The 13,367-nt window shown below is 49.0% G+C and overlaps 2 protein-coding genes across 9 annotated transcripts in view; both read left to right on the forward strand.

The window, feature by feature from the left end:
- Positions 1–7,083, forward strand: part of Ptpn22 (protein tyrosine phosphatase non-receptor type 22) — a 46,182-nt gene extending 39,099 nt beyond the window's left edge. For 3 of the 8 annotated variants that reach the window (XM_042692346.1, XM_042692343.1, XM_042692345.1), the window contains 2 exons: positions 1,011–1,088; positions 5,863–5,994. In XM_042692346.1, the coding sequence (XP_042548280.1) occupies positions 1,011–1,088; positions 5,863–5,927 (143 nt within the window). In that variant the 3' untranslated portion in view covers positions 5,928–5,994. Of the gene's footprint in view, positions 1–719; positions 766–1,010; positions 1,089–5,862; positions 5,995–6,891 lie in introns of those variants that run through there. The other 5 variants (XM_042692341.1, XM_042692342.1, XM_042692347.1 and 2 more) reach the window with 5 other exon arrangements.
- A 3,315-nt stretch (positions 7,084–10,398) lies between these two features.
- Rsbn1 (round spermatid basic protein 1) overlaps positions 10,399–13,367 on the forward strand; it is a 45,079-nt gene continuing 42,110 nt past the window's right edge. The window contains exon 1 of the mRNA XM_042692287.1: positions 10,399–11,131. Within this exon, the coding sequence (XP_042548221.1) occupies positions 10,399–11,131 (733 nt within the window). The remainder of the gene's footprint in view (positions 11,132–13,367) is intronic.

Here is a 13,367-nt window from a genome sequence, read left to right on the forward strand (position 1 = left end):
TAAGTCAATATGCAGAAAGGCAATTCAGACTAATATGTATGTACACACCTTTGCCTCCTCTAAGAAAAACAGCAGTATGCTCCTTTGGGAGGGACGTGTGTGTGTGTGTGTGTGTGTGTGTGTGTGTGTGTGTGTGTGTGTGTGTGTGTGTGTGTGTGTGTGTGTGTGTGTGTGTGTGTGTGTAAAACTCCCAATTGACATGTAGTTGACTGCAATTTCTTGAACTTCCTCATTTTAATCCACTTGTATTCCTGGTCTCTTCAATGCCTAGCCCAATACATGGCATATAGTAGCTATTCAACAAATATTCATTTAATATATATGACTAGAACTACTATGTATTCTAATGATGTATACTCAAGTACTTCCTAGAAGGGAAAGATGTTTCTAAGTATGTACATATACAGCCACACTGTGTTCTGATGTTAAGAACAAAAAAAGAAGGACTGGGAAAGTGGCTCAGTGGTAGAGTACTTGCCTTGTATGCATGAGGCCCTGGGTTCGATTCCTCAGCACCACATAAGCAGAAAAAGCTGGAAGTGGTGCTGCGGCTCAAGTGGTAGAGCGCTAACCTTGAGCTGAAGGGATAGTGCCCAGGCCCCGAGTTCAGGCCCCACAACTGACAAAAAAAAAAAAAAAAAAAAGTGGCTGGGATATGAAGAGATCCCAGGGGCAGAAGATATGTAAGAACGATTTTTTTTCTTTTTGTCTGACTCAAGAACTGGAACTTCTATCAGACCCTTACGATGACTGGCTGGCACTCTACACCTGAGCCATGCCTTCAACCTCTGCAAAGAAATCTTTTGAACACATACATAACACATACAAATGAGATTATAGTGTCAACCCATTTGTAAGCACTTATATTTTCTTATTTGATACTGATGTATTTATTTGAGAGTACTAATTTCTAGGGAGAAAATGTTTATTGTCAACAATTATGTAATCTGATAAATAGTCATCTGAATCTGTATTCATTCTTTCCCTTACATTTTTTCCTTTGATTACAGGCATCTGTAATTCTAACCCACCAAACAAGCCAGCAGAATCTGTTCAGTCAAAAAACTCCAGTTCCTTTCTGAATTTTGGTATGGGCTTTATTTTATAGCAGTTTTTAGAATTGGATAACTTATAGCACCAGAAATACAGCTTTAGCATTATTTATGGCTGCAGGTATAGTCATTATATTTAGTTCTTCTCAAGCAATTTATCTTTTTATTATTTTATGTCAGTTGTAGGATTTGAACTCAGGGCCTAGGTGCTGTCCCTGAGCCTTTTCTGTTCAAGGCTAGGGCTCTACCACTTTGAGCTACAACACTACTTCTGGTTTTCTTGTGATTAACTAGAGATAACAGTCTCACAGACTTTCCTGCTGGGGCTGGTTTCAAACCACATCCTCAGATATCAGTTTCCTGAGTAGCTAGGATTACAGGTGTGAACCACTGGTGCCTAGCATCTTTTTATTTTTAAATTCAGCTACTTAGCATCTCAAATAGGATTGAATTGTCTAGCACATGTGGAAAATAAAGCTGAGAGACAAAATTATTATGCTGGCATGTAGAGTAAACAAAAATGACTAACCAGATGAAGAAATTTGGATGTAGTGGTACTTGTTCCCATCTACAACAAACTTACAGTGTTGCTGTGGCTCAAGTGGTAGAGCACTAGCCTTGAACTGAAGAGCTGAGGGACAGCTCCCAGGCCCAAACAAACCAAAAAAACACAAAAAAAAAACCCCATAAAAAACAAAAACTATAGCAAACATAAACGAAGTGATAATTTTAAATTTTGTATAACTTCAAGATGCCATTATTCTGACAGCTATCATATAAAGTAATATACTATAATTTTTTTTAACTTTAATGGTTATTTTCCCCTTTCTTTTATTAATTTTATTTATTGTGTATATGGTACCAAGGAATCGAACCCAGGTCCTCATGTATGGTAGGCAAGCATTCTACCACTAAGCCACATTCCCTGCCCACTATAAATTTTTTGTAAGAATTCTACAATTGGGCTGGGAAGGTGGCTCAGTGGTAGAGCGCTTGCCTTGCATGCATGAGGCCCTGGGTTTGATTCCTCAGTACCTCGTAAGCATAAAAAAAAAAGCCGGAAGTGGCGCTGTGGCTCAAGTGGTAGAATGGTAGCCTTGAGCTGAAGAGCTGAGGGACAGCACCCAAGTCCAGAGTTCAGGCCCCACGACTGGCCCCCCCCTCCCCCCCCCCCAAAAAAAAAAGAATTCTACAATTAACAGAGGATCCTGCTAGTAGAAATTGTTGTTAATACAAAAACAGATATGTGAAAAGATCTAGGAGATCCCAGGAATCTCTTGTACTTTTGGGAGTGGTGCTTAAGGGTGTTACCCTTCTCTTTTTTTCTTTTTTGAAAGCAGGACACACACTTGGTACCCAGTGCATTTGCACACTGACTAATGGTCTGCTGAGCCGCACCTCCAACCCTGGTATTACCCTTATTTGCATGGTCAAAATTAGACTGCCACATGGCCAGATTGCAGGTGGCAGGGGACATGAGGAGCGTGGCTTCCATCTTCTCCTCTTCTGGCTTACTCATTGGCCTGGAAGTAGCAGTATCAGTCAGCTCTTCTTCCTCTGAAGAAAATTTAGACATAACTAAGTTGTCAGAGAAATTGGGGGGACATATATTATAACCCCAGTATAATTTTATTTCTGAGGAAGAAGAGGCGGCAACCTCTATCTCACTTGGAGAAAATGTTTAACTAGAATATCTGTCTCTTTAGTCATAAAAGTTTGTTTGGATTAACACTAAGATTTCAAGTGTTATAATTAAAAAAAGTGTTATAATTAAATTAAAAAAAGTTATAATTAAATTTTATGAAATTAACATTTAGTTGAAAGCATTGATGTAGGATATTGCAGAAATTATGAAAAAAAGCTCCAAACTTTGCCTGGACCACCAATAGTTCCTGTTTCTTTCATAGCTTTAAATGAATGATGCCACTCAAATAACTCACGGTCTGTGACCTGACATAAGGATAAATATCATGTTCCTCTCAAATATACCAATATTTGAATAATTTATCTGCATGTTCATTGCTCCTTTTGAAATTAAAAAAATTTAGGTATCTTTTTATTTTCTAAACTTCAAAAGGTTGTACAGGGTTACAATTTAACCTGTCCATCTAAGTGTTCAATGCTTCTCCACCAGTCACGCCTCCCATCTGCTCCTTCCCCGAAGACTCGCCTCATGTTTCCACTTCCTCTTTCACATCTGTACATTGAGTGTTCTGGCATGTCTGCGCCCCGTTTTCTTTTTCCTTCATCTACTGCGCCCACTGCCCACATCCAGTCCTATCCTGATTCTGTGAGTCATCTCTTGAGAACTGACCAGTCAAAGTCAGGTGTCCTCATTTCTGTGCCCAGGCCATGAGGACATGGATCAGCCGTCCACACTGAGATTTTTTTTTGCTGGGGGAAGGAGGAGAATGGATCAGTCATGGAGCTTGAACTCAGGGCTTGGGTGCTGTCCCTGAGGTTTTTTGTTGTTGTTCAAGGTTAGTGCTCTACTACTTTAAGCCACAGCGACACTTGGAGTTTTCTGGTGGTTAATTAGAGATAAGAGTCTTTAAGACTTTCCTGCCTGGGTTGGCTTTGAACTGAGATTCTCAGACCTCAGCTTCCTGAGTAGCTAGGATTACAGGTGTGAGCCACCAGCACCTGGCTAATGAGATTTTTGACTCTGGCATGCCATTATGTATCCTGAAATGTTTTTCCTTCCTCCTCTATTAGGGTGGTTTTGATTTTTTTTTTTGGGTCCGGTTGTGGGGCCTGAACTCTGGGCCTGGGCGCTGTCCCTCAGCTCTTCAGCTCAAGGTTAGCACTCTACCACTTGAGCCACAGCACCACTTCCGACTTTTTTCCTTTTATTTCTGTGGTGCTGAGGAATTGAACCCAGGGCCTCATGCATGCAAGGCAAGTGCTCTACCACTGAGCCACCTTCCCAGCCCTTAGGGTGGTTTTGATTCATCAGGTGTTTTTTTTTTTTTTTTTTTTTTTTTGCCAGTCATGGGGCCTGAACTTTGGGCCTGGGCACTGTACCTCAACTCCTCAGCTCAAGGCTAGCGTTCTACCACTGGAGCCACAGTGCCACTTCTGGCTCTTTCTGCTTGTGTGGTGCTGAGGAATTGAACCCAGGGCCTCATGCATGCGAGGCAAGCACTCTACCACTGAGCCACCTTCCCAGCCCCTCATCAGGTTTTTGTGCTTGCTAGATAAGTGCACTACCATGGAGCTACATCCCCAGCCCTCTTAATTTTTTTTTCTCCTTTCCTACTAGATAGACTACACTTCCATTTCTGGTATAGCTTCTGAAGGTTGAGATTTAAGCAATACGGGAGTAGCTACTAGGTTATGAAGAAACTGTTCTCTGTTCACATCTTTTATTTCTCAGTTAATAAGGCCCTAGTTGCCAATAGGAATTAAAAAAAATTCAATGTCCTCAACTGGAAAGTCTTTTTTTTTTTTTTTTTGCCGGTCCTAAGGCTTGAACTTAGAGACTGGGCACTGTTCCTGAGCTTCTTCTGCTCAAGGCTAGTGCTCTACCACTTGAGCCACAGCACTACTTCTGGCTTTTTCCGTTTATGTGGCACTAAGGAATCGAACCCAGGACTTCATGCATGCTAAAGCACTCTACCACTGAGCCACATTCCCAGCCAATCTGAAAATCTTTTAAAGTATCCTGAAATAGACTTCATTATTGTGAAAATTTTCCTCATTTTGCTTCTGTATGGGAGTTGAGGGAAATGAGTTTGAGGATGAAAGATAAGTAAAAAGTTATTTTACTGCTTAGGTTTTTTTGGGGGAGTGGGGTGGGGTCTTTAACTCTGGGCCTGGGTGTTGCCCCTCAGCTCTACTACTTGAGCTACCAAGCCACTTAGGTTTTCTGGTGGTTAATTGGAGATAAGAGTTTCACAGACTTTACTGTTCCTCAGGTTTCAGCTTCCTAAGTAGCTAGTATTACAGGCGTGAGCCACAGGCGCCTGGTTACTACTTACTTTTTTAGAATTGTTTATTTTTCTAAGCTTTTCAAAGATAATCTCCATAAATCCTGGGATTTCTTACAGTAATGTGCAAATAACAGTGCTTACTTTTGTGAAGTTGAAAATTTTCAAAGTTGTGATTAGATGGTGAGTGTACAGAAAGGTGTATAAGTGATATGACTAAGTTATAACTGGGGCTTGTCACTCAGTTATTACCATGATAAAATCTGTGCATTACAGATTTTTTTAATTGCGAAAATACTGTACAGAGGGATTACAATTACATGGGCAAGATAATGAGTACATTTCTTATCAAGCATTGTAGCCTCCTCCCATCCCTTCCCATCCTCCCCCTGCCCCTCACCCAATCCTCCTCCTCCCCCCCTCTCCCCCCCCCACCAAAATTGTAAAGTTCGTTTTCGACATAACGACTTGTACATCTCATTGTGGCAATGGGTCCACCTGTATCCCTATTTAAACGATTTGTTTTTCCCCTTCCCCTCCACAAATTATACCGACATCAAATACAGTGAAAGCAGGGGTTATACTGTGGGGCATTATAGATTTTTAATATTTGTATTTGGGCTGTGCCCAGCAGTAGAGCACTTTTACTCAGCATGTATGAGGCTGGACTCAATCCCCAACACTGCCCCTACACTCAAATATATAATTGCTATCACTACACTTTAATTATTATAATGTCTTTATAATCTGTTACTAAATTGATCAAAGATGCTGCCTAAACTTTAAAAAATAATCCATATATTTACATATTCTAAAATCCAACTATCCATTTATATACAAAAAAAAGCTCTCTTTTTATTGAAGTTTATTTTTGTTCCCAGGTTTTGGAAATCGTTTCTCAAAACCCAAAGGACCAAGGAACCCACCATCAACCTGGAATGTTTAATACAACTATGGACTTATAAGAACACAGACTGCAAGTGCATCTGTAAATAAAGTTACCAGAATACTGATTCTAAGTTTTCTATATTCATACCAATATATGCTAATACATTAATATCTTCACCATAAAAACAATATGTGATAAGATGCAACTTTTTTCATATTATTTTCAGTGGGTTAGAAACTACTACCAAAAGTTTGCCACTTGAATTTATGCAGAGAATGATCTATGAGAAACACTTTTTTGGTGCCAGTTCTGGGGCTTAAGCTTAGGACCTGGGTGCTGTCCTTGAGCCTTTTTCCTTAAGGCTGGTGCTCTACTACTTGAGTCACTTTGGCTTTTTGGTGGTTAATTAGAGAAGAGAGTCTCATGGACTTGCCTGACCTGACTGGCTTTTAACCTGAGTAGCTAGGATTACAGGTGTGAGCCCCACTCACCAGGTAGTAACACTTTTAAAATGGCCTTATTTTATTTTGTCGGTCATGGGGCTTGAACTCAGGGACTGGGTGCTGTCCCTGAGCTTTTGTGCTATGGCACGTTGAGCCACAGTACCACTTCCTTTTTTTTCTGAGTAGTTTATTGGAGATGAGAGTCTCATGGACTTTTCTGCCTGGACTGGCTTCTAACTGTAACCCTCAGATCTCAGCCCTGAGTAGCTAGGGTTACAGGCATAAACCACCAACACTCAGCATTATTTTAAAATTTGAAAGTCAGGGCTGGGAAGGTGGCTCAGTGGTAGAGCGTTTGCCTTGCATGCCTGAAGCCCTGGGTTCGATTCCTCAGCACCACATAAGCAAAAAGAAAAAAGCCGGAAGTGGCACTGTGGCTCAAGTGGTAGAGTGCTAGCCTTGAGCTGAAGAGCTGAGGGACAGCACTCAGGCCCAGAGTTCAGGCCCCACGACTGGACTAAAATTTGAAAGTCACTCTATTTTATTTTCTAGTGCTTTCCTTCATTTTTATTTTTTAGGTGGAGCTTTGCTATGCTGGTTTTGAATCCCTGGGCTCAAGTGATCCTCCTGGTGCATCGTCCTGAGGCCAGACTACACTTGCCCCTACCATGGCCAGCATGAGTGTAAAATTTAAAAGTGTGCAAAGTGTTACATCTCAGTAAAATATCTACATTGCCCTAATATGGTATAAAGCTTCTTTTAAAATCTTACCTTGTAGTTGTGGAATAAAATAACTGCCTAACAATAAGTGTCCCCCCCCTTTTTTTTTGTTGGTAATGGGGCTTGAACTCTGGGCCTGGGCACTGTCCCTGAGCTCTTTTGCTCAAGGCTAGCACTCTACCATTTGAGCCACAGCACCACTTTCAGTTTTTTGTTTTTGGGTCCGGTTGTGGGGCCTGAACTCAGGGCCTGGGCACTGTCCCTCAGATCTTCAGCTCAAGGCTAGCGCTCTACCACTTGAGCCACAGCGCCACTTCCGGCTTTTTGCTTATGTGGTGCTGAGGAATGGAACCCAGGGCCTCATGCATGCAAGGCAAGCGCTCTACCACTGAGCCACCTTCCCAGCCCTACTTTCAGTTTTCTGGTGGTTAATTGGAGGTAAGAGTCTCTTGGTCTTTCCTGCCCTGGCTGGCTTTGAACCGCGATCCCCAGATCTTGGCCTCCTGAGTGAGTGTAGCTAGGACTATAGGCATGAGCCAACTTTCCCTATTTTTGCCTAACTATAGTAAGTTCCAATGTCATCTCAAATATTGTGGAAACTAAGATAAGAAAAGAAATGCTGGGACTGGGAAGGTGGCTCAGTGGTAGAGTGCTTGCCTTGCATGCATGAGGCCCTGGGTTCGATTCCTCAGCACCACATAAGCAAAAAGAAAAAACCCGGAAGTGGCACTGTGGCTCAAGTGGTAGAGTGCTAGCCTTGAGCTGAAGAGCTGAGGGACAGCATCCAGGCCCAGAGTTCAGGCCCCACGACCAGACCAAAAAAAAAAAAGAAAAGAATGTTATTTAAGAGAATAAAAAGTACTAATATCAGTAATCTATTTTATTTGGATATACCAACTTATAACAGGTCCATCTACATTCCAGATAACTGAATGAGTTATTCAATTACCAATTCTAGAAAAATAATGAAATAGCCGCTGTCCTTTGGTACCCTGTTTTGTTTTGTGACTCCCCTGGGCCTTGCATGGGTGCTGTCCCTGAGCTGTTTTGCTCAAGGCTAGCCCTCAGCCACCCACTTGAGCCTCAGCTTTACTTCTGGCTTTTTTGTGGAGATGAGTCTCACAGACTTTCTTGCCTGTCTTGGCTTTCAGCCATGGTCCTCATATCTCAGACTCCTGAGTAGCTAGGATTACAGGTGTAAGCCACCAGCACCCAGCTTCTGGTAACATTTTGTGAATAGAAAAATGCCCTAGCCCTGTAATTCTAGCTACTCAGGAGGCTGAGATTTGAGGATCGCAGTTCAAATCTAGCCTGGTCAGGAAAGTCCGTGAGACTTATGTCCGATAAACTGCTCAGAAAAAATCTGAAATGGCCTTGTGGCTAAAGTGGTAGAGCACTAGCCTCGAGCAAAAGCTTAGGGTCCAGGGCCTGAGTTCAAATCCCAGGACCACCACACACACCAAAAAAAAAAAATGTCCTACATAGATACATGTACTTTATACCCAGTCAAAGGTTCTGCTACTTTAAACATCTGTATGTATATGGATTTGCCTTAAGAAAATATGGGCTGGCAAGGTGGCTCAGTGGTAGAGTGCTTGCCTTGCATGCATGAGGCCCTGGGTTTGATTCCTCAGCACCACATAAGCAAAAAGAAAAAAGCCGGAAGTGGCGCTGTGGTGAGAGTGGTAGAGTCCCAGAGTTCAGGCCCCATGACCGGACCCCCCCCACAAAAATAAAAGAAAATATGTCATTACCACCACCAGGATTCACCTTACTTCCTTTGGAGATTTAACATCACCTTATTTGTAACCTAGAGGTGTTACTATCTCCGCATGCCTTATTTAGGGAAGGGGACTGAACCTTAAGAGAAGCTGTCTTGTCTGGGGTACTACAGTGGACAGCCAGTGGGTGGACGGACACTTGTGTTTGAACACTTACTTCTCTTACCTCTCCACCAGTAGTGTCACTGATCCCCCAGAGACCTCGGGAGCCATGACAGCCTGGGAGCTGTGCAGGAGTAGGCCTTAGAGTTGAGCTAAGGTGAGGAGTGACAGCCTGGGAACTGTGCGGGAGTAGGCTCAGAGCTGAGCTGAGCTGAGGGGTGACGCCTGGGAGCTGTGCAGGAGTAGGCTTTAGAGCGGAGCTGAGGTGAGGTGAGTGAAGGGTGACAGCCTGGGAGCTGTGCAGGCCTTAGAGCTGAGGTGAGCTGAGCTGAGGGGTGATGGCCGGAGAGCTGTTAGAGCCGACCACAGGCATGGAGGGGGGTGTGTGTGTGCAGGGGCCAGAGGGGGGGTGCAGAGGTCGGAGGAGGTGCGGAGGGGAGGGGGAGTGCGGAGGTTAGGGAGGGTGCGGAGGTCGGTGGGATGGGGTGCGGAGGCCGGGGGTGGGGTGCGGAGGCCGGGATGGGGTGTGGAGGTCGGTGGGGGGGAAGGGGAGGCCGGGGGTGGGGTGCGGAGGCCGGGATGGGGTGCGGAGGTCGGTGGGGGGGGGAAGGGGAGGCTAAGGAAAGTGCGGAGCCCGTCCGCCCCCCCTCCCCGCCCGCCCCCGGCCCGGAAGCCACCCGCCCTCCCCGTGTCCCCGAACGCATTCTGTATGGACCGCCAACCCGCCGTCGCTCTCCCCGGCCCGACGTCCCGGCTCCCTCCTCGGCCGTTCTTTTACCTCACAAAGCCCACACGGGAGACAGGAAACCCCAGTCGCCATGGAGACCGCCCGCTCCGTACGGTGACCGAGCGGCACCAGAAAAGGGTAATGTGAGCGCGCCGCTAGACTCGGAAAGCCACTAATTCTGTCTGGGCCGTTAGAACGGTTGGCGGCCACTCACGGGCCGGCGGCGGTTGCGTCGCAGCCCGAAGCGTGACCCGGCGCACGCTCCCCGTCGGGTCCTCCACTCACGGAGCCGGGGACGCGGAGGAACTACGACTCCCAGGAGGCCCTGCGCGGCCAGGGCTGTGAACCATAGCGGTGCGGCTCCACTGAGGGAGCTGGGTCCTGGCGGAACTACAACTCCCAGGAGGCCCTGCGCAGCCAGGGCTCTGTACAATTGCGGCGCGGTCAGAGAGGCCGGCTCCTCCACTCAGGGAGCCGGGTCGCGGAGGAACTACGACTCCCAGGAGGCTCTGCGCGGCCAGGGCTCTGAACCGTAGCGGCACAGGCGGAGGCCGGCTCCTCCTCCACTGAGGGAACCCGGGCCGCGGCGGAACTACGACTCCCAGGAGGCTCTGCGCGGCCAGGGCGCAGTACAATAGCGGCGCGGTCGCAAAGGCCTTGGCGGGGGAGAGGCCTCGGCGGGGATCGGCGCCGCCGCTGCCGCGGCTGCCGCGTCGGCCCCTACCTCTCCCGCCGCCGCCGCCGCCGTCACCGCCATGTTCTGCTCCGCAGTGAGGCCCGCCAAGTGGAGGGCGGGGGAGAGACTGCAAAGCCCAGCGGGCCGTGCGCGGGCGGCGCTTGCGCGGTGCGCGGACGGGGGGGCGGTCGGGCCATTTAAATGTGTGTTTGTGGGCGAAATGGCTGCGCAGGTCGGAGCGGTGCGCGTCGTGCGGGCGGCGGCGGCGCCGGAGGAGCCGGACAAAGACGGGAAGGAGCGGCCGCTCGGCGGGGCCTCGCCGCGGGGCGTGAAGCGGCAGCGACGGGCGAGCAGCGGGGGCGCCCAGGAGAAGCGCGGGCGGCCGGGCCAGGACGCCCCTCTGCCTCCCCCTCACCGGCGGCGCCGCAGCCGCCAGCCGCCCGGGCTGCCCGCGCCGCCGCCACCGGCCGCCGCCGCCGCCGCCGCCGCCGCCGCCCCGGGCTCCGCGGAGCCGCTGCTCCTCCCGCCGCCGCCGCCGCCGCCGCCGCCGCCGTCGCTGGCGCCCACGGGCCCCGCCGTGGCGGCCGCGCTCCCGGGCCCCGGGCCCTCGGCTCTCTTCACCTTCTCGCCGCTGACGGTGAGCGCGGCCGGGCCCCGGCTCAAGGGCCACAAGGAGCGGCACCGGCACCACCACCACCGCGGCGCGGAGGGCGGCCCCGGCGCGGGCGGCCCGGGCGAGCTCCCGCACCAGGAGCAGCAGGAGAACGGCGAGCGGACGGGCGGGGCGGCCCTGACCAAGGCCCCCCGGAGAGGTGAGCGCGGGCGGCGGGGCGGCGGGCTGCGGGCGGGCGGGCGGCGCGGGCCCCGGAGAGGTGAGCGCGGGCGGCGCGGGCGGGCACGCTGGGTCCCGGGCGGGAGGGGCGGGCGGGCGCGCTGGGTCCCGACCTCTCGGGCCTCCCCGGGTCGCGTCGTCCGCCGCCCCGCCGCGCTCGCTCCGAGCCTGGCCGCCGGAGGTTTCAAACTCAGCCGGTTCTCCGCGCCGCGGAAGGCGAGGCTCGCCCCGGGGGACCCGGCTCTCCCCCCACCCCCCGCGCCCGCCCGGGGACCCCCGAGGCCCCCGATCCCGGTCGGCCCCGGGCGCTCACACGAGTTGGAATTCCTCCGGAGGCCGCGGGGCTCCGGGAGCGCAGACACAAGGACGGAGGCCGTCTGCATCCCCTTCCATTGCCCGTGTTGCTGATACCGGGGCGCGCGAGGCTCCTCCGCACCTTGGGACTCCGGGGAAGGCCGTGCGGGCAGAGGAGGAGCGCGGGAGGCCCGCGGGCTTCACTCAGATGGCGCCGCCCGGCGGGATGGCCTGGTACCCCGGGACCGGCTGCGACTCCCTGCTCCCTGGGCCCCGCAGTACTCGGGTCGGTAGGAGGAACTCTGTCCGTCCGTCCATCCATCTGTCAGCTAGCATTCATACTTGACTTACCGTGACTTGTGTCTCCTCAAGACTCCAGAGCCGCGCCGCCCTCCTTAATACTGCACGTGATCATCGACATTAACACTAACACTGTGTGTGACCACTGACATTAACACTAACACTGTTCGAGACCATCGACGAGGTGGCTACGGCTGAGGGCTCCTCCTCTGAGGTCTTAACTCAGTTCTAACCGGCATTTTTGTGTGCTGGTTCCAGTAGGGAGGCTATCTCCGTGTTTCTTAGAGAGTCAGGCCACCCTTCGATGGTGTCCGGATCTCGTCCTCAGGAGAGCTGGCAGCTGACAGGCCCGCGTCCCGTCACCCAGGGAACATGTGCCCTCACCTGTTCTCCACCCTCTCCTGTGGAGAGCAAGGGAATCTGAGTGATCGTGTGTTTGTGTGGTAAAAGAAAAAAACAAGGCCCAGCATGGTGAAGAGACCTGTGTAAGTGAAGTCGCAATACCAAGTATAAAGTGAAAACTTTTTTTTTTTTTTTGGTCGGTCGTGGGGCTTGAACTCTGGGCCTGGGCGCTGTCCCTGCGCTCTTCAGCTCAAGGCAAGCGCTCTACAACTTGAGCCACAGTGCCACTTCTGGTTTTCTAGTGGTTTGTTGGAGCTAAGGTCTCACAGCCTTTCCTGCCCGGCCTGGCTTTGAACCATGATCCTCAGATCTCAGCCTCTTAAGTAGCTAGGATTACAGGCATGAGCCACCGGCACCCAGCAGTGAAAACATTTTTCACATGAATCATTGACAGAGTAAGGAATACCGAGCCAGAGTCCTAAATCCAAGATCACCCTTTCTCTTAAGCCGCATGATTTTTCTTCTGTCCATACTCATTTTTTCCACTTATCTTTTTTAGATTGCAGCAGCTGATTAGAAATCATCAAAGATCTCTGACCTAAACCCCTTTATTGGGCGATGTGGCAGTGGTGTGTACTAATTCTGGCTCCGTGTTCTTTTTTCAAAAGAAACAAAACCAAGTCTCTAATCCAGTACTGGTGGATAGAATTCCTCAGATGATGGAAATGTTCCATTTTGTGTCTATGCTGTTCAATATGGTAGCCATATGTGGTTCTTGAACAGACTTGAAATGTGGCAAATATGATTGAGAACCTGAATATTTTATTCGAATTTATAATTGGCCACCTATGACCAGTATATGAAGAAGAGAAATGGGTTGAGGCAGGCCATTGAAAACATTAGCTTTTGTCTGAGAGATTGTTGAGTTATATATTCTAGGGGAAAAGGGCTCCCTGTTAGAAGCATTTGGGAAAAATTGTATACTGAAGTACTTTATATATCTGATAGTGCATACTGGCATTTTAGGAATTTTGAATCCTTATATAAAACCCAAACTGGTTGTACATTGTTATTTAGTCCAAACTTTTGCCCAGACTGATACTTTCTTCTTGTTCTGAATGTGTTTATTTTTGCTGTTGTTTTGTGCAGGAGGTATGGCTCTGGAGTTAATCTGAATTTAAATCATGATTCTACCACGTCATTACTTTAAACCTCCCTGTCATCTCCAGACTTTTCCTCTGTGTATTGGGGTTCTGTAGTATTTAATTTTTATGGTAGTT

The sequence above is a fragment of the Dipodomys spectabilis genome, unplaced genomic scaffold (genome assembly GCF_019054845.1).
Source record: "Dipodomys spectabilis isolate Male_0828 unplaced genomic scaffold, ASM1905484v1 ptg000148l, whole genome shotgun sequence".
NCBI classification, from domain to species: Eukaryota; Metazoa; Chordata; class Mammalia; order Rodentia; family Heteromyidae; genus Dipodomys; species Dipodomys spectabilis.